Source organism: Neophocaena asiaeorientalis, unplaced genomic scaffold, assembly GCF_003031525.2.
Source record: "Neophocaena asiaeorientalis asiaeorientalis breed wild unplaced genomic scaffold, Neophocaena_asiaeorientalis_V1.1 scaffold194, whole genome shotgun sequence".
NCBI lineage: Eukaryota > Metazoa > Chordata > Mammalia > Artiodactyla > Phocoenidae > Neophocaena > Neophocaena asiaeorientalis.
Genome location: NW_020172638.1, coordinates 2,677,894 through 2,699,090, shown reverse-complemented (window position 1 = coordinate 2,699,090; position 21,197 = coordinate 2,677,894). Strand labels below are relative to the sequence as shown.

Here is a 21,197-nt window from a genome sequence, read left to right as displayed (position 1 = left end):
ACTACCGTACAGCAGGGGATCTTCTGCTTGGCAACACTCTCCTTCCACACTGTCGTCTAGGGCCATACTGCTGCTATAACCACCAGGAGAGTGTCTTAAAGGACCTGGTCTAATGCACTGAGGTGATCAAAACACGTCACTTACTCCCTAGAATGTCAAGTGCATGCTCTGTGCAGCTCCGGTCCAACCACTGTGCAGGGACAGGCAATGGCAAACAATTACTCCTGGATGTGGGATTTGGAGACAGAGGCAATAGGAAAGACTGCTATTTCACGGTAGATGACGCAGACAGAAACACCTTCTCCTTCCGTAAGCATTCCTATCTTGACTCATTAAATAGGAACTTCTGCTATTGCAAGGACTGGCAAAAAGCCATTTGCTCTTCTTCCTTGCCCTCAGCCTCCTCCCCAAGGAGTGAGGCATGACTTCTCTGCTTGGTGAGACAGAGCAGAGGTGCTGGGCGCCCACCGCCCAGTCCATCTGAGTTCTCTCGGGCACCTGCCTGCAGCGAGCGCACATCTGAGCTTTCCTCAGTGGTGCCTGAGAGGTGGGCTCCCCCCCCCCGGGGTCCTGGTGCAGGCGCCTCTGCTGCGCATGGGCAGACATGCGAGGACCTCTCCTGCAGACCCCACTCCCACCAGGAGGGTCCCCGGGGCTGGACTACAGGGAGTGGGTAAGAGGCCTGCACTGGCTGCAGGCCCGCTTCATTCTATAGTCTTGCCTTAGTAGCAGAATGCCAGCACCTGGATCCCAACACGAACCCAGGGTCTGGTCTAAATGGCTCACTCACGGAAGGGAATGAGCCCAACGACAGTCACACCCTCAGTCAGTGCGCCCGGAGCCTGTAAGAGGGACATGCAGGGCAGGACTACAATCCCACGGGGAAAAAGCTGGTCTGCCCTGGGTGTGAGAGGTTCTGACAGCCTCAGACCTACTCAGCCCTGCTCAGCCTTGCTTCAACTTGCTTTAAGAGAACAGTCACGCGTAGGTTCTGTTCACACCACAGACTGTAAGGTTCTGTTCTAAATAATACTGGGCCAATTATCCACGAGCACACATCTAAAAATAATTGCTACCTGATAAGTAAGGGTGAATTATTTGGGATAAAACTCAACATACTAAGGAGTCTATCTACATTCCCCTACCCCAGCTCTTGCCCAATAAACAAAATAAATGAGAACGCGCACACACACTCCCCGTACGCACAATACAAACACGACCTTCAAATTAGAGAAGTGTAGGTAAATCACTGATTTTTTTAACAGCGAATGACCAAACTACAGAATACAGTCTTAGAAGTTCCCTATTTTATCTCCAGATCCATAGAGTTTCCTGCTCAGCCTGCCTCACTACTTCCCTACGTGGATGTAGCACCTTGCCCGCAAGAGCTGCTGAGCGTGGGAAGCGTGAACCGGGCAATGCTGGTCTGTCTGGCAGACCCCGAGGCTCTCTGGTCTCCTGCTCACACCACTTACTGCAAGCCAAACGAAGTCTGGCAAAGCTACTGTTTCCCCAATTTCCTAGAAATAGATATCTTGGCTGATGAAAGAAATTAAACACAAATTAATCAGGGAACTCACTGTGCTTTCATAGAGTTTTGTTTTTAAGTACCGTCTCATCTATCTCATAAGGGTCTATTTGGTCACCACAATAACCCAGTGAGGTAGGTAGGAAATTACTATTAACCATATTTTAGATAAGAAAGCCAAAATCCTAAGTGCTTCAATGACCTTTCCCAAGAGGTGTAAACAGATGAGAGAGCCACGTCACTTATTTTTTCATCTTGCTTTTTTATAGGTTTTCCACTCCAAGTTTTAAAAGTTCAATACTTCCAATGATTAGACACCTAACAAAGGGAATTCACAAATTTTGTTGGGGTGGTAGAGATAGGCCTTCCTGATGCACAAGGCAGGATTATATAACCTTTTGAGGTTCCATGACTGGTAGGAAATATGAACAAACACCTCTGTAAGTGGAGCAGCAAGAGGAACTCTCCGGAGAGGGTTGTCATGCTTCTGAACGTGAGTTTACTGCAAAGCAGATCCCCAAAGGGCTTTTTTCACTCCACATCTTGCAATCTATTGCTGCAAAGCAGATCCCCAAAGGACTTTTTTCACTCCACAACTTGCAATCTATCGCAGTACTATTTTTTCCAAAGCCGCTTGACTCCAGGCACAGTGAACACAGCCCACCCACAAGATGGGAGGGGTCTGTGGCCTCGTCAGCACAGCTTGGCCAACATTCTGAGAAGTCTATTTGTCAATGGTCCCATTTTACTATTTACTTTCCAGAGAGAAAAAGAGCAATTTTATACCACAGAGACCTGTGGATACCACCTTAACCCAGTGATCAAAGTTACCATCACCAGTAATGAAACAACTTGACATCATGGCCTCCTGATAAGATGCGCTGAGAAGGAACCAACATCCCTTCCGTGGGATTCCTGCCCCAAATGTATATAACCTGAGTCTAATCACGAGGAAACAGCAGACTGACTCAAACTGAAGGACAGTCCTAAAAAAAAAAAAAAAAAACGAAACAAAACAGAAAACCGGTCTGTGCTCTTTAAAAATGTCAGGGTCATAAAGAAAGGCTGAAGAACTGTTGCAAGTTAACGCAGACTAAGGAGGCAAGACAACTAATTGCAACGTGGGACGCTGGGTTGGATTCCGGACCAGGAAAAAAACTGTTCCAGAGGATCTCACTGGGACAACAGGCAGAAGTTGCACACAGTCTGTAAATTAAGTCTGTAAATTAAGTAACAACATCATGTCAAATGTTAACTTTTCTGATTTTTCACAATTGTACTGTGGTTATACAAAAGACTGTCTTCATTCTTAGGTATAAAGGGTCATGATGTCTGCAACTGATTCTCAACTGGTTCTTGGGAAATGTGTGTGTGTGTGTGTGTGTGTGTGTGTGTGTGTCTATGGAGACTATATGAGAGTGAGTAGGGGATGGGAATGATGAAGCAAGTGTGGCTAAATGCTAACAGGATGAGTCAAGTTCTAGTCTTGCAACTCTTCTGTAGGGCTGAAATGATTTCAAGATAAAAACGTTCTTAAAAATCGGTCTAAACTCAAATTATGCTCTACTAAGACGGACAAACACAGGACAAGGACTGGGTGAGCAGCTAAGTATGGCTGTGAGGAGGGGGTATAACTTAACATTTTCAATTATCCTTTTCAAGAAAATTTTCAGGTAAGAATGTAAAAGCCTATTTGAGAAGGATGGTGGTAACACAAACAATAGTTAAATTGTCACTGCAGGGAGCCCTGATCCACTGTAGATGCTCATCTGTGGGCAGGGAATACCGTGCCACCCATCTACCAGAGAAGCCTATGAGAATGGTGCTCGGCAAGGATTGATTAAATGTCCTCAACCATCAGAGAAATAGGCAGGCTCCAGGAGCCTGGGATTCTGAGAGGGAGGTGCTTATTTGGGGCCATCCATACAACTTTGCCTTCATTTTTTCCCTCATGTGGACTACCTGTTTTGTTTCTAACACATGATAAAATGAAATTAACCTAGATTCCTGACACAAAATTGATCTCAGGTAAGCTATCTCTGAAAGTCATTATCTTTGGCAGGTTATATTTTCCACAGATGGCCACAATAATATCTCCTCCCGTCCCACATGATCTTCTTGAGTTTATTTTTCCATCCCATTGAATCTGAGGTGGTCCCACTGCTTTGACCAAGAAAATACAGCAGAGAAGGAACACTGTGCCAACTCGGGGCATAGTCCTTAACTGGGGTTAATGGGCCATCATCCTTAATGGGCCGTCTTGGACCTTAAGCTTAGTCGAGCCCTAGGTTGTAACTTAACTGTAGCACCAGATGACATTGAACCGTAATTGCACGGAGGCCCCAGAGGTGAGAACTTCCCAGTGAGCCCATGTCAAGCCACAGAACCACCACACAAAAGACCCTAAGAGAGACCCTTCCGGTAAGCCCAAGTCACAGAGCTGTGAGAATTAATAACAAATCGTTGTTTTATGCTAGTAAATTTTAGTGTCTATTACAGCACCAAGGGATAACGGACACATTCCCCATCATAATGATCAAACTAACTTAGAATGCATTTCTAAGAACCTGAAACCATGAGAGAACATTTCACATTGAAGAACTAGGGGTACAGGCAGCACCTACACACAGAGGGCAGAGACAGGCTGGGTAAATGCGCTTGACCACACTTGATTTCCTTTCTCTAGGTTACACGAAGAAAGATATGCTCCATCCACATCTTTGAGGGTCTAGCTGAAGCTAGTTTTTTAAAACCCATACAAGTACCGGACAATGCCAACCAACAATGAAAATAAACTTGAACACTTAAAAGAGCAAAGCCATTAATATGCACAGCCGCCTACAGTGACTTAATTGATCTGAGATCCGGGAGGGGAACAATGCGCTGTCAGAGCCATTCATCACACAGCCCGGCTGGATTTCTGGATGGGAGTTCAAAGCGGCTAGCCCCCCGCCCCAGGCCATTCAAAGCCACGTCATTTCCAGTGTGCTTTAAAGATCACAAGCTTGGTCTGCACAGAGGGAAAGTTGAAAATGCCACTTTGCTTGGGGCTTATTTTGTGTGACACCATTTTAAAAACCAAGTGTTTCTTTTTCATCTTTCTTTAATATTGAGTACACAAAAGAATTTTTATAAAATACGAAAGGTATGAAGAACGATAAAACAAATGTTCACACATGCACCAACCAGCTCAAGGGAAAGACATACTATGCCAGGATCTCCCATGTGCCCCTCCCTGAGCCTGTCCCCAACTTCCCACTCAGAGGCCATCATCACTCTACATTTTATGTTTTCCATTTTCTTAAAATCATTTTACCACATTTATATTCTTAAAAACACACTGGTTTTGCAACATCTAGGAACTCAGTATACATGCAATCAAACTGCTGACATTCTTCTACAACTTCCTTCTGGACACTACGTTCCTGAGATCCACCCACTGGTTGCGGGCAGCTGCAATCCACTCTTTTTCACTGCTGTATAGTTTGGTTGGATTTTCAGAATATACTTCAGTCTACTTGACTTTTCACATTTCTCAGACCTGGCCCATACCCAGTGTGGTTCAGCCGCTAATTTTCACCCCAGGGAGAAACGAAATTTCTTTCTGAACATTTTAAAAATCAAGAAACGTTTGCTATTCCTTAGACCTGTCAACTTGATAATTCTGATTTAGAGGTGCCTGAGCAACTTCTATTCCCAGGGCACCTCATAAAGAGAGAAGGATTCTGGAGTTTGACAGTACACAGGCAGTCCAGCTGTGTTAGTATGTGCTATTTTTCCTGCCCGTGTTAGAGACAACATGTATGGGGCTCTAAAAATAAAAGCCATCCATTAATTTCTCTTTGTTGAAAGTGGCAGGAATACCGTGCAGCATGGTACAGAAAACAGCATCCCTCATCGTTAAAAAATCCCCCAAGTGAAATATACAGCACAGAAAAGAGAATGTTTAAGAAACTGATCAGTGGGAGAATAAACTGTTGAATGTCCCGGAAGGAACGAGGAGGCAAAGGGCCTGAGTCCTCAGGTAGGTTTGGCCCCAGCATTGCCCAGACCTGCCCAGACCACTGTGCCCTCCAGGCCCGCCTTTCCCCCCTGGCTAGCGTCCCACAGACTCATGCTGCGCGCAGACCGTGCAACAATAAACTGAGTCAGCCCCCCGCCCTTGCGGCAGCCTAGCAGGAGATAATCAAGTACAACGAGGCACAGATCAATTCGGCCTGCTCCCTCACCTCATGCAGGGCGCTCTGCTCAAACGTCACCTCCTCAGAGAAGCCTTTTCTGACCACCCGATCTAGCTCCGCCCCTCCACCATCCTCCGCCGTCTGACCCGGACTCATTTTTCTTCACAGCACTTATCACCACCTGATATTATATTTGTTGTTCACTGTCAGGCAAGCTCCACGAAGGCTGAGAAGAGCACTGGACACAGAGTAGGTGCTCTATGGGTGTTGGATAAACGAATGACTGACACAGCTATGTTCCGTTAGCACAGTGAAGGGGGCGAATTCAGCTTTGGCTAGCTCTGGACAGGAGGACAGCTGAGCTGAGTCCTGAGGGATGAGCAGTACAAGGTGGGCAGCTCTCTCTTTGGAGCAGGCCTGGAACTGTCCTCATCTGGGTCCACATCTCCCTCCCACCTCTCCTGGGGCCCGTCCAAGTGGAGACTATTTTCATTCGTTTGGGGATTCTCTGGAGCATCTGGCACAGTGACTTGCATTCATTCATTCCATGAATACTTATAAAACTTCTACTAGGTGCCCATTACTGTTCTAGATAGAGTAGAAATTTTAAATATTTCTCTAAATTGAACTGCATTTTTAAAAGTCTGGGATTGTGTCTGAGTATCTTTGGTCAGAGAGAGCTTTTTAAAACTCGGATGATATGTCCTTAAAAATATAAAATAGTTCCTGAATCACAACCTTCAAGATTTTCAACTTCAAAGAAACAGCACAGAGCCCACTGCAAGCTTGCTTCCAAAAACTGAATTGTCATCTCTATAGAGGGCAACAACCCTCTTGGTTCACAAAGATGAAATTTACAATGATGATGCAAGGACCATGAGTCAAGACCCAGGAAAGAGAGGGTAGAATCTGGAAAAAACCCAGGACAAATAGGCTTTTCTCTCTGCTAATGTCAACGTCCCAAACTGACAGGAGAGTACTGACTGCAAATGGAAGGCTCAGAAATAAGACAAAGACAAACAGAGACCTCACAGCTCACCTAATGGATCTGGAGTTTGCGAGAAAGCAATACAATAACCAAAGACGGGCAATACAGGCACAGAAAGAATGCAATGGACTTAAGAAAAAAAAAACCCAAGATGCTATTAATTCAGTAATGTGCTACAGAAAGATTTTCCTTATGGAAAGCACATACATCGATAACCAGTAGTAGTAGTTTATAAAAACCATAGCAATCTCTGAGCAAAACAATATTAGTGAAAAAGTCTCTGTTAGGAAGCAAAAAATCAGATATAAGTGCTTCTATCATCTCAAAATATTTTTTTAAAATTCCCAAGTTTATATTAATGCACATATGTGGAACCTAGAAAAATGGTACAGATGAACTACTTTGCAAGGCAAAAATAGAGACACAGATGTAGGGAACAAATATATGGACACCAAGGGGGAAGGGGGGGCAGCGAGATGAATTGGCAGTTTGGGATTGAGATGTATACACTGATGTGTATAAAATTCATGACTAATAAGAACCTGCTGTATAAAAAAATAAATAAAATAAAATTCAAAAATTAAACAAAAGAAAAAGAAAGGTTAAAGAAAAGAAAAAAAATTCCCAAGTGTTCATTAAATCTGTGTATTATCCTATGTTCTCTGAACCAAACTGATGCACCGAACAAGTTTTATATGATTCTCTCTATATAAAGAGTTTCCTTTTTTCCAAATTAAAATCATATTTCTCTTTCTCTCTCAGTACTACTGAACATGTTTCCATTCTACTGCTGGAATGAGTTATTTACTGAGTCATTCTTGTCAGTTACTAGCAGTAAAATGTTTTAAAGACTTAAGTCAGTGGTCACACAGTGTAAATTCGTTTTCCAGTTACACAGTTTTTCACTGGCTTCATTAGGAAAACATACAGCTGATGGTGACTGAGAAGTTATTATTGTCTCTCTGTTAAAGAGACAAAATGAGAGAGGGGGGCTTCCCTGGTGGCGCAGTGGTTGAGAGTCCGTCTGCCGAGGCGGGTTCACGCCCTGGTCCGGGAAGATCCCGCATGCTGTGCAGCGGCTGGGCCCGTGAGCCATGGCCTCTGAGCCTGCGCGTCCGGAGCCTGTGCTCCGCAACAGGAGAGGCCACAGCAGTGAGAGGCCCGCGTACCGCAAAAAAAAAAAAAAAATGAGAGAGGGCCTGAGAGCGAGTGTGGAGCACAGGGGCTCCAGAGCCCAAGCGCAGTGCAGTCACTTCACTCCAGATGCAGCTGAAGGAGAAAGAAGGGGAATGCCAGAAAAGTAGAATGGGACTAATGGACCTGAAGAAAACACGCCGAATGGGTTCATCTTGGTAAATCAGAGTCCAGTATTTACCAGGCAGCAAAGCCCTCAAGAGCACAACATTTATCTAGAAGATACACAGCACACCTCGGCGGGCTGGCCACGCCTCGTGGGGGAGCTAGAGGCACATGGCACAGAGCCCCCCAGACTGCTTTAACCATCCGACCATGGTGAAGGGGAAAGATGCTTACTTGGGTGTCACAGGAGAAGACGACCTCTTAGAAACGCCTGCTGGAAAATCGCATCTTCTCAGAGGGGACATGAGGCCCACGCTGGGAACGGAAGTTGTTGTTCTTGGCCCCCTCTTCATCTTCTCCGTCTGTAGGGGACACAGAATAGGACATCCATGGCCCATGACTGCCACTACTTCTACAATTTCTAAAAATACCCCAGATAGAAGCAATGCACAGCTTTCTTTCAGAAGGAACCATACGGAGCTATACTGCTTCTCACAATGGGAATCTTTGCAGAGAAGCACCAGGGGGTCATCATATTTAGGTCATTCAGTTAAAAAAAAAAAACAAAAAACCCCTCAGCTTTAAAACATAAAGACCGCCTTCTCCTTGTTATCTTACAAAAAGCTAACAATGGAACCAGATTATGGTCCTGGACATATAGAAGCTGGAACGAGTACCAAGATATACAATCACTATTAAAAAAAAAAAAAGCTATAGGTGGGTGCAAGACAGGGACCTGGGGACCCTAAACGCAGTTTAACGGGGACTGCAACCCCTCCATCCCTCTATGTCTTCCCCATGGCCTGCCTCACATGGGCCTCTGTGACTGGCCCGCGGCAGGCAGTCTGCAACGGTGGTCCCCTTCTCTCCCTATTGTGATTTTCCACAGCAAATCCTCACGCAGCCCCCATGCCTACATACATTAGCCCCCTTCCACAGGAATCCACCCAGCAGCAAAACCCTAGGGTCTGAAACATTCACTTCTCCTGTGAGAACCTTGGGATCACACTGGATTAACAAAATAAATACGGTGTTATAAAATAAATGCCCAATGGTAATGTGGTGTTTAAAATGAGTCTGGATGTCATTTGATGCTCCTTGCTTTAACAGGTGGAGCTCAGTTCCCTTCTCCTAAAGCGTGGGTTTGGTCTCTCTCTCTCTCTGATCTCTTGCTCTAGGGGAAGCCAGCTGCCATGTTATCTGGACACTCAAGCAGCTGTCTGGAGAGGTCCATGCAGTAAGGAACTGGGGCCTCCTGCCAAGGGCCACGTGAGTGAGCTGTCCTGGAAGAGCCCCAGCCAAGCTTTCTGACGACTGCAGCACTGGCTGCCGTCCTGACCACACCCTCATGAGAGACCCTGAACCAGAAGCACCCAGCTAAGCCATCCTCAATTTCTGACCCAAAGAACCAGTGAGGTAATAAACATTGGCTTTAAGCTGCTAAGGTTTGGGGTAATTTGTTACATAGCAAGTGTAACTAATGAAAGTAGTATGGCATGTATAACTTCTAAACAAATCTACACAATCCGGGGTACCTGCTCAACATCTGCCTTACTGACAGTGTCACCATGACGACAAAAATGTTTAAAGCCCACTGTTGTGGATGAAGGTTGACCTAGAACTTCAGTTCTAGTTGCCTGTAGAGGCAAGACTGGCCCAGAATCAGGCATCCTTAAAGAAGCAGAGAAAGGGCACTCGGAACATTCCTTCTGACGCCCGTCCTCTGGAGGACAGGCTATAACGAGGACAAGGGCTTTAGGAATCTGTTCCAAGGCACTAAGATTTAGGAGGGTGCAAAAAGTTAAATGATTTTCAAAGGTTGGGTGCAGTTTTAAACCAAATCTGCCCCTTGAGCAGTCCCTGGAGATAGATGGAAATAGACCCCAGGTCAAGTGCAGGGAGTAATCACACTGTCAGATAAACCAGTCCTGAGGGGCGAGTGGGTATAAACCTACCGGAGAGGCCTCCGCTCCTGCAGGGGCTCCTTTCCCAGCATCTCCTACGCCAGATGTAGATGTCGTCTTCTTCTTCTCGGCATTTCGAGTGGGAGAAGACTTGTAGGAAGATTTAAGGGGGCCAGCAGGAGCTACACGAGGACAGGCATGGGATACTAGAGAGTTACAGTATAAAACCCAGAGACAGGGAGCATAGATGGAAAAAGTAGGGGGAACAGAGGGTTGGGAAGAACACCACATTTCTGTTAAAATGTGACACGGGCAATCCACATTCTCAAAATACCACCACACTTTTTCTAGTGTACACAGAATAGACCGTATCTTAAAAGACCCCCATACTCAATGCTCAAGAGTACAGCTCATTTCAGGAGTTCAAAATCTGGGCTTTGGAGCCAGATGGACCTAGCACCATCACCTAATAGCTGGAGCACCTTGGATAGGTGACTTAACCTCTCTAAATGTCAATTTCCTTGTACAGGAGACAGTTAACATAGCAGACCTGACTGCTGTCCTTGGAAGGGCCTGTTCACAAGGTTGACCCTTGTAAGCATCTGGAAACTTGGATTTCAGGAGGGGTCTCACCATTAACTGATGAGTAGCTCACCGTGCCTAAGCTGTCTGTACAAACAACATGACTGATCTTGCTTTCTTGCTCTGAGTCTGGAATGTGGTATGTGCCTGGCAGGGGGTGCCTATGTGACCAGCGCTGGGCGCCGAGTCTCTAACGAGCCTCCCTGCTTGGCAACATTTCACGCGTGTTGTCGCAGCTCGCTGCTGGGGGACTCAGGCACATCCTGTGTGACTCCACTGGGAGGGGACTCTTGGAAAGCTGCACCTGGTGTCCTCTGGACTCGCCCGTGCGCCAATTCCCCGTGCCGATTGTGCTGTGCGGCCTTCCGCTGGAACATCTCAGCTACGAGCGCCACCAATGCTGAGTCCTCTGAATCCCCCTAGCGAATCACTGAACCCGGGGTGGTCTTGGGGACCCCTGACACAATTGGCGTCAGAAGCGGGAATCCTGAGAAAGACCCTGATTCCCTGATGTATAGTAAAAGCACTGTTTGGTAAAAGGAAGGAGAAAGGGGTGGAGGATGACGACCCACTGATGCCTGGTGGCTATGGAGCCCCCCACCAGAGGAAGCCGCAGCCAAGCGGCTGTCTGTTGTGAGAGGTGAAATACCTATGGAATCTGAAGATGACCCATGGAACTCCAAGTGCTGGCTTGCTCCATCCTCTGGCTGCTTTTGGCCATGCTGGCTTAAGTGAGGAGAAGAGTGCAGCCCAGGTGATGCCTTTAGTTTTCACTTTCTCCTCCAAGTGGAAGTGGGACACAACCTCCTTGTTTTTTACCCCCAGTGGTTTGGCTGGAATTTAAATTCTGAGTAGTGGAACCAGAACAAGTCTCCATACCTGGTGATTTTTGCATAATGGAGCCTCTGGGAAAAGGGAGTTGTAAAAAGAGAGGCAATCTCCAGACAGAAACACACTTTTGAAGTTTTAAAAATCAACCCGGAACCACTGTAGATACAGAACACCCTTCCGTGGGGCCCTAACCTGAGAAAACATCACAGATGCTGGCTGGACCATCCGGGTCACAGACAAATGCACACAGGAAAGGGCTCGTTCTCTGATGGGACCATCCAACACGGAGCTGCCGGTGGGCTCTCGACTTCTGATGTGGAGCCTGACTGCATTTCTAACTTGTAATTCCTGCCAGAGCTGCAGGCTGGGAAAAGGCACTGAAGGGAGTGTGACCCCTCCGTCCACCTCGACGAGCAGGCTCGACCCACTCCGGGGGATGCACCACTGCTGACGAGACAAGACGTCTGGTGTTTGACTTTCCAGATTGGCTACGGTTTGTTAACAACGGACCGAGAGCCCGACTCTACTTCCCTTGCCCTTCTCCTGCTACGCACACCTCAGAAAGGCAACTTGTTCAATGCACCTGTCCCTGAAAAGGGACTGATCTTTTCTAGGCTGCTCACTGGATAAATGAAGAGGATGAAAGAGACGGGGGGTGATGCAAACCTAGTTTGAAATTTTTTGAAAGTTCAGGATTTTGTCCCAGTTTCTGAGCAGGATGTGTCATTCGGCTTAAGTTGGACACATTTTTTTTTTAAATAAAAATGCTCTTGTCCTTCTTGCATTCAACCCTTCCAGATGAAAGGTCCATGTTAGAGTAGAGGAAGACTGAGAAAATGTAAAGTTGTGATTATGGAAAGGGGCATGCTGATAACAACGGAGAAAAACAACAAAACCCAGCCCCACTGGAGTGGTGCAGGGGAGGGCCAGGGGAGGGGCATTCACGATCTTTCTCTTCCGGAACTGTTTCTGGGAACTCTCCCCTCTTGCTGAAGGAAAACCACACTGCCTTTGCAAGCTGCTGCCAGCGCTTCAGATTCACACAGATTGCAGGTGACAGCGTGACCTGAGACGGCAGGGGCAGGCCAGCTCCTGCGCAGTCCCCGCTCAACACCTCCACACGCAGTCCACGCTCGGCCGGAGATGAAGCCAGTGTCGCTCGCAGAACTGTTTAGAATGGACCGCCTCAGGCAGTGCCTCTGAAAGCAAGGACTGAGAGCTGGGGGCCCTGTGAGCCTGGACTGCCTGCCCAATGCACGTCCTGCGTGGAGTGCCCGAACATCATAAACTCTGTTTCCAGGGGACATGTGTGCTCTCGGGGACTGTACTTGTACCATCACGACACTGCCTCAGCCCTGGATGGCTTTGGGCCAGCTTCATCTTACTGCCCAGCGCTGGCTGGGCCTGAATTGATGCCTCAGGCCAGGTACAAGAGGTTCATACGGAAACTTACAGAGGAAGCCAGCTGGCTTTCGAAGACAGACCTTGATGGTGACTGGTCTGTGTCTTAACTGTCTAAGTCCAGCGCCCCTACATGGCATAAGTGAGATCCACACGGTAGGTTGGCCTCAGCCTGCTATACGAGCTCCTATTGATAATAATTCTGCTGTAAAGACACCGTGGCCAAGGACCAAGGGGGTGAACTGTGCAGAGAAGAACAGAAAAAACACAGCAGGCCTAACTGCTTTCCCTGGAAAGGCCTGCTTACCACGCTGGCCCCGGCATCGGGGAACTTGGATTTGGGCAGAGTTCCCACCGTTAACTGGTAAGAGTGGCTCACTGTACCTAAGCTGTTTGTACAAACAACATGACTTACGCTGAACACCTGCTTTCCTTCTGAGTTTGGAATTTGGGTACGTACCTGGCAGGGGGTGCCCACATGACCAGCCCCCACTACAAACTCTGGGCACTGTGTCTCTAATGGGCTTCTGTGGTTGGCAACACTTCATACATGTGCTAATTCATTGCTGGGGGAACGTGTCCTGTGTGACTCCACTGGGAGAGGACACCGGGAGCCTGTGCCCGGTCTTCCCTGGACTTTGTTCCATGTACCCTTTCCCTTCGCTGATTTTGCTCTGCAGCTTTTTGCTGTAATAAATCATAGCTCTGAGCTCTCCTGGAGAATCATCAAGCCTGGGAGAACTCCTCCTGACACATTTCTCATTCTCAAAATGGGGATACTTCCTACTTGCCAGGAATTTTGTGTTTATTTGTTTGAGATAGAATTCATACACCATAAAGGTGTACAATTTAGTGGTTTTTAGCATATTTACAAGGTTGTGCAACCATAACTACAGTCTAATTCCAGAACATTTTCAACACCCCCAAAAGAAACCCTGTGCCCATTAAGCACTCACTCCTCTTCCCCCTCCCCTAGTGCCTAGTACCCACTTATTTACTGTCTCTCTGGATTTGTCTATTCCAGGCATTTCACAAAAATGGAATCATAAAACTTGTGGCATTTTCTGCCTGGCTTCTTTCACTGAACGTAATGTTTTCAAGGTTCATCATGTAGCATGTATCAGTAATTCATTCCTTTTTATAGCTGAATAATATTCCACTTTATGGATAAGCACATTTTGTTCATCCATTCATCTATTGTTGGATATCTGGGCTGTTTCCACATTGTGGCTAATCTGAATAATGCCGCTGAGGATACTTGTATACGTCACTGTGTATGTTTTCAATTTCCGTGACTCTATACCAAAGAGCAGAATTGCTGGTTCAGGTGGTAACTCTAACATTTTGAAAAACTTGTCAGACTGTTTTCCAAGGCAGCTGCACATTTTACGTTCCCACCAGCAGTGTATAAAGGTTACAATTTCTCCCACATCCTCGCCAATACATATTACAGTTGACTCTTGAACAACACAGGTTTGAACCGCATGGGTCCACTTACACGCAGATTTTATTCAGTAGTAAATACTACGGTACTATTTGTGGCTGGTTGAATCTGCGGATAGGGAACCAAGTACACAGAGGGCTGATTATAAAGTTAAATGCAGATTTTTGACTGAGGAGGGCTGGTACCCCCAACCCCTAAATTGTTCAAGAGTCAACTGTATTATCCTTTTTTTCTTTGAATTTTAGCCATCCTAGTAGTGGGAAGTAGTATCTCATTATGGTTTTGATTTGCATTTCCCTAATGACTAAGGACGTTCAGCATCTTGTCATGCGCTTATTGGCCATTTGTATATATTCTCTGCAGAAACAGCACAACTACTTGGAAACAGATAGAACTAGGTAGAGGACAATATGTCATTTATATGTTATCTCACTGAATACACTATATCTTGGGAACTGACACGGAGACCAGACATGCCCTAATGTGGACACAGCATTACTCACTTGCAAAACTCACAGGGAACACTAGTGCCCATTAATTTTTTTTTTTTTTTTTTAGTCCCCATTAAACTTGCCGTGATGGTTTGATCTGCTTTGGTCAAGGAAGGGTTTTGACGGTGTGGCCCACTGTTTCTTGGACTTCAGTGTGTAGGTCTGGCGGGGCCTGAGAGGCCACCCTCCTACAAGCTCCCAGGTAATACCAACGCTGTTGGTCCACGGACCACCCCTTGAGTAGTGAGGCTCTAGATACCTGTTCTGACTGTGTCCATCATCGTGCTATCTCATTTAATCCTCATGACAATTTAAAATTAGTCCACTTTAGAGATGAGGAAACTGAGGCTTAGAGAGGTTAATTAACTCACCCAAAGTGGTAAGAGCTAGTAAGTGGTAGAGCTGGTTATGGGACTTCTGAGATTGCAGTTTATAGGCTATTTTACCAAACCGTCTTTTTAAAAAAGTCTACTAACCGCCATAGCTCACGAGATGGATTTTTTTCCCCTAATCCACATGCCCTCACTCATAAAATAATTTACTCACCTCCGTGACACTTGAGAGAAAAGAAATATAGCAACAATAAAACAGTGGTGGGTAGAAAATGTTATTAACCAAAGAAGACATTTCACGAAGCCAACAAATGTGAAGCAAGATACAAAAATTCAGGAATAACTCAAAGGCCAACCAATACCATTTGGGGCATTTTCCTCAGTGTCACCAGCTTGGCCTCTTTTACCTGAGTGACTGGCCTGCTCAGAGAGCATGAGTGCACTTCTGCTTCTGGCTAAAGAAGCCTGTGTGGGTGTCAACAGTCGCATAACAAGAAAGGTTTCCATGGGACTAAGGTGCGTGCGATGAGCTGAGGGATGGAATCAAATGAAAATTTTAAGAAGCGAAATTAAAACAAAACAAAATAAAATGCCTAAAACAACACAGTGCATGATGCAAATCAACTTTTGGGTGGCAGAACGAATGTGGAAAGAAAAAAATATTGTAGCAAAGGATGGCTTTGGAGCTTGTCATAGTAAAAGAAAACAGACGCTGTGTCATTTAGAGCTTGGGAGAGTGTGTTACTTCTCTTGGGGTGCTAGAATTCATTCAACATGCTATTACAGAATTAGCGTATCACCTGTATCACCCGAAGAGAATTAGCTCGTATTCCAAGATGTCATATGGACTCAAGAAACCATTTACTCACCAAGTAGATCTAACATTGGAAAAAAAGATTACTCCTACAAAACACTTGTTTTAGGCCCTCTGTTAGGAAATATTTCATAACACACTGATTTTGTTAATGTAGAGATATGCATCCTTTCATACTTTTCCCAAGCAAGTAAGGGCAAAAATTAAATAAGAAACATTTAAAAAAAACAGCCAACTAATTATCAGCTTTAATGGAAGTAGTAGTATCCATAATCTAAAATTCAGTGACTGAAATGTTGTTTTGATGGTTTCAGAACATATTATATGATAATGGATTAACTTTTCAATGACTTCGCCTTCTTTGGGTATCCACTAGCCAGTAAATGGCTTGGGAATTTCAAATTTTCAATTACTAATCCACAAGCAGATAATTCAGTTGCCAACAATATATAATAACATACTGATTATCTTTACACATTAATCAATGCAAATATGAATTTAACATTAACTTGTAACCATATGAATTAATGAAAACCTATGGGATATACTCACAGATGGAACAGCTATACAGAATTAAAAGCATGCAGATGTTTTCTCATCCAGCTCCTAGTTAATTCAAGGTTTCCAGCGCTTACCCATGAACTGCATCAGCGAGCTTCAACACTGACGCTTATGGGGTCTCTGACACACATGACAGACCTCTGTGCTGGAGGTGCAAGGTCAAAGCCAGTGGCAAAAGACCAGGAACGCACACTGGCCTCTTCAGAGTCACAAACATCCTCCTGCTCACCTCCGGTGATGACTCGATGTGTTAAATACTCCACTGGCACCTGACACTTCTTCAGTGATGCTTTAGGATACGCATTTAATGCATGGAGAGCTTCCCTCCCTTCCTTAACCTACAAACTCTGAAAGGTAGCAATTCAGACTTTTAGTGCCTTCTCTGAGCCTCCATTAGAACACGGCTGGTTTTATATCTATTCAGTTTCTGGAACTGGCACCCGTCCTATACATACCACCTCTCACCTCAAAACAGAGCGCCAGAAAAGGCCACCCATCCTTTTGCCCTTTTAAAGATTTCATATTAGTTCTGAACTTCTGTTTTCAAAAGAGAAACGGGCAGGCTTACAAACCACAGACAAGAGCACAGCCCCATTTTTTTCACACATCTAAGTCTCCCACGTACCTCTGCCTCATCAATCCCGCTGTTTCTGGCTAATCAACAATATCGCACCAATAACTGGGCAGTTACTTTTTTAACAGTCACATCTGCCCACTGGTCAATTAACCCCAGGCCAGGATAACGTCTACACGCACTGTGGAAAATGGAAGTCTCTTTCAGACTGGGAGCATAGCATGAACTCCTGTCCCTATTCAACAATGACCTGGTTGTGAAGAGCGCGTTGCCACTTTCCAAAGTCCCATTAGTGAGGCCCTGGGGCTCCCACACACAGATCGCAAGGCTAGGAGAATGGGGCTATTTGCAGAAGGCTCAAGAGGGGCTCTCCCAAAGACCGACGTTAACACGCTCACACTAGAAAGAAGAAAACTGGAGAGACCAGGTCTACACGTTCACTTGCCTCGGTCTGGGGAATAGGACATTGTCGCGGTGGATGAAGACAGGCGCTTACTCATGGGAGGCTCCGTCTGCTTTGGCAAATTCATGGTTGATGTTGAAAGTTTGTCACATGCTGCAGAGAAATGCATTAAAGACATTGGTATTCACACCACTCTAGACTAAGAAACACATTTCCCAAAGTGTTCTTCCTGTCCTCATCCACACGCCTCCAAAACCACTGTGGCACAGCACACTGCTTCCAGCTCCCTGCCCTCCACCTGGCACGTCTGGGAACGCCCGGGCCACAGCAGCCATCCATCTGAAGCAAGTTCTTCTCTTCTATTGCTCAACTTTGTGTTTCTCTTTGATTCCAATGTTCAACCTCACTCAGCTGTTCAACTAAAGCCATGCTAATCCCACCAGCCAACCCTTTCCTTGTGTCCAGGGACTTTTTTAAGTAAATTCAGACCACACAAAAACAAAACCAACCTGGACCCAGAGACAAAGCACCACTGCAAAATGTTCTACGATCTGACTGAGACTGGGGGAGCTGAAACCGGACTTTTTCTGAGGTTATCTAGAGCTCAGGTTGCAGAGAGAAGTAATTTGTAAAGCAAGGAGCTGTATTTAAAGCAGAACAACCTTTAGCAGTTGGTTTCTTCCTTTTATCAAGAGGTAGGGTCACAATGGCCCTTTCTCAAAGGCTATGACTGTTTATGGTTAGGATTTTAAAATGTGGTCCTGGGTTTGGTATTCTTAATTTCCCACCGTTATCTCAGACGGGCTTCTAAATGAAACGACTGCAGCAACCCGAGAGGCGCTGACAGTGCCAGCCAAGCCACAACCGAGCTTGAGGCAAAAGGAAAGATGTGTGGCCCCAGCTCTAAAGGCAGCAAACTCATCAACAATATTTTCAAAATCTACTCTTCTACTCACCTTGTTTTCAAATGAGAGAAGTGTCATCTTTGACAGTTTCTCCTGACCAAGTGATGACCCTAAATAATTTTTAAATAACTTAGACCGAAGTAAAATTATCATACAGTCTGTTTGGGTATAAATAAAATATTTAAACTTAAAATGGTATGAGTTTTCATACACCTACTTTTCAATGTTTCAGTTTGAGTATTTTAATGTTCTGGGGAAAATAACCATTAGAAATTACATAAAACCATGTCTCTAGGGGTACACACTTCCCCCTTTGCCTCAGGCTCCGATATAGCTCAGCATGGTACTGGTCTTTGCAAATTCAATATTTTGTTCATCACAGACTGTTCTTCAATAATTTTGATTAAAATATTCTTTTATCTTGATTACTGAGATTTCTGCCACTCCCTTAAACTAAGTGCTCCAGTCGAGTACCACACTCACCTCACCCTGTCCCAGGGCCCTGGGTACGATTCCCAAGGTGTCATTATCAACTCTACCTGCCCCTCTCTGTTGGGGGAAGGCCAGTGCCCATATGACAGTGAACGCGGCCCAGGCGGCAAAGTCTCTACTACTCAGCAACACCAATAAAAATTATTCTTTGTCAAAGAAACGCTGGAGACCAAGGATATTTATTCCTAATGCTATAATTTGACCCTCTGGGTGGCTGGGAAATATTGTATCCCTTTTACATCTTGTTTTTTCTTTACCAGTCAACCATGGGTTGAATTTCTAAAGTCACTATTAAATGGGAACAAGGTTCTGCTAGTTCTATTCTTGACCTAGACCCTAAGAATTTCCCAGGCCTGTATATGAAACAGAGAGCCTATTAGAGAGAGGAAATCAAGAACAAAGCCAATTTATCTCCTTGTTTGGGTTCACAGTGTTAGTACTGGTAAACTCAAACACCTCTCCAGGAATCCATCACATTAATACCCAGAACTCCGTGTAATTCTAGGTTCTGGTAACCAGAAGTGATTGAAATACCCTACTACTTAATGCCTAAAAACCAATGATACATGAGAGCGTTGAAGATCTAAACGCACAGAAGTCAAACACTGACAAGATTTTCAAGGCAGAAGTTAGTGAGCTAAAGATGAAATGTCTCCAGGGTACTAGGATGTAAGGCATGCACGCTCCACGATGACGAACAAAGAAATATGGGCATGTCATTCACTTTCTAGAAAAAAGTTCTAAGGGGTCAGACTAAGAAATCAATTGTAAAAGTGCTTGAGACAGACACAGTGATGGAGGAGGGTGACCGGGACAGTCATCACAAAATGCCATGGCACAGTGATGCTCGGATATACCGTTGGTGGACTCAGCAGCGGCGGCAGTGGTCCCTGGGTCCGGAGGAAGGGTGCTGGCTGCTAAACCTAGAGGAGGGGGTGGGGTATTTCCTGATTCACCTACACAGCAAAAAAAAAAAAATCAGAGCAAAGACAGGTAAAAGAAAAAAGTCCCAATTTCTGGTTGACTCTAGTTTCTATTAGGAAATCAGAAAAAGTAACTGAGATGGGTTGTTGACGTCTCAAAAAAAAAAAAGAAAGAAAAGAAAAGTATATTCACTGACAAAAGGTTAAAAGCACAATACAGCAAAGTCAAGAAACCGTACCACTCATGTAAACCCATTTGCTCTCAGAAAGAGCTGGTATACAGCTCCTGCATAACAGAATGGCAGACACAGAAAAGACACTAAAAAGAGGGCAAAACCACCCAGGGACTAGTAACAATCCATACATTAAACATTTGAAAATTTAAAGATGAGTATGAACTGGATAACGAAATAAATAAGTCACCTTAAAACAAAACTGAAAGAGCAACAAAAATAAATAATGTGGAGGGAAGAACCCCAGCTCCTTTTAGGGGGGTTACTGCTGCTCAGCCTTTCCCCGTCATGCTGCAGCCATGACTGAGCCTACTGTCATTGACCTTCCCTGAAATTAGGTTACCTCTGGGCTTGCTAGGTGGATCCGGTTAACCAGGCTCTACATTCATTTTCTTTGTTTTTCTTTTGTTTTACCTCAAAGCCCAGTTACTGTATCAACTGCTGTTTGTGAGCAAGAAGAATGAACAGACCCCCTTCGCAAGAAATGCATACACAGGAAGCTTGGCAGCTTTAAACATCACATCCGAAAAAGGTACCTGCAGATCGGTACAAAGCATCCCCCAGATCCTGCGGGTGCCAGTCTGCCCGTGATCTCCCTCCTGCCCCAAGATCTCCCCACCGGGCCCTGCGACACAGGGACAGCCCTTCACTCACCATCGCGTCCTCCCGGCCCCGCGGCCAGTGATGCTCCCCACGAGCACTTCTTCTTCAGCTCCAGCTGCTGTGTGCGCTCCAGGGACCTGCGCATCATCGCCTCCAGCCGCTCCTGCCCGGTTCACGCAAGAGACAGCAAGATTAACCACCCAGCCCCGCGGCACTGCTGCACCTCCGCGCTGGGTGGGGGTGGGGGGGTGAGTCACCAGACGGGTCTCTCTGCTCAGCATCCAAAACCCAGGCACTCGTGCTCTCCCCACCACGCCAGCGCCTTCTTAGTGGGCGGAGAGTAAACAAGGCGGCTAGTGCTGGCTCCCAGCCCCAGCACCTCTTCCCTCTCAGGGGAGAGGCTGCTGCCGCAGCCAGGCCTTGATTTGTTTAAGAATAATGCCAGACAAGCATTAACTCCTTGAGGCCTGTCCCATCCAGTAGAACTGGAATTGTGCTCTAGGACCAACTGCATCCTCTCTTGTTGACAAGCATCAAGGACTATGATTTGAGTAAACTGAAATATAATTTGAATTTTAATAGCCTTAAGCATAACTTTTTGGGGGGATACACCATGACTTTGAAGTCCATTTTGCAAAGTCCCATTTTCCTCTTAGAACGTCTTAAAGGGGAATTAATTGTTCTCTACATTATAACACTTTTCTGCTA

General features: G+C 45.6%; 1 protein-coding gene across 1 annotated transcript in view; it reads right to left on the bottom strand.

Moving 5' to 3' along the window:
- MAP7D2 (MAP7 domain containing 2) overlaps positions 1-21,197 on the bottom strand; it is a 99,106-nt gene that overhangs the window by 21,517 nt on the left and 56,392 nt on the right. Inside the window, exons 4-7 of the mRNA XM_024739464.1 lie at positions 20,541-20,652; positions 19,588-19,686; positions 9,952-10,082; positions 8,231-8,358 (exon numbers count right to left, since the gene is read on the bottom strand). Of these exons, the coding sequence (XP_024595232.1) occupies positions 8,231-8,358; positions 9,952-10,082; positions 19,588-19,686; positions 20,541-20,652 (470 nt within the window). The remainder of the gene's footprint in view (positions 1-8,230; positions 8,359-9,951; positions 10,083-19,587; positions 19,687-20,540; positions 20,653-21,197) is intronic.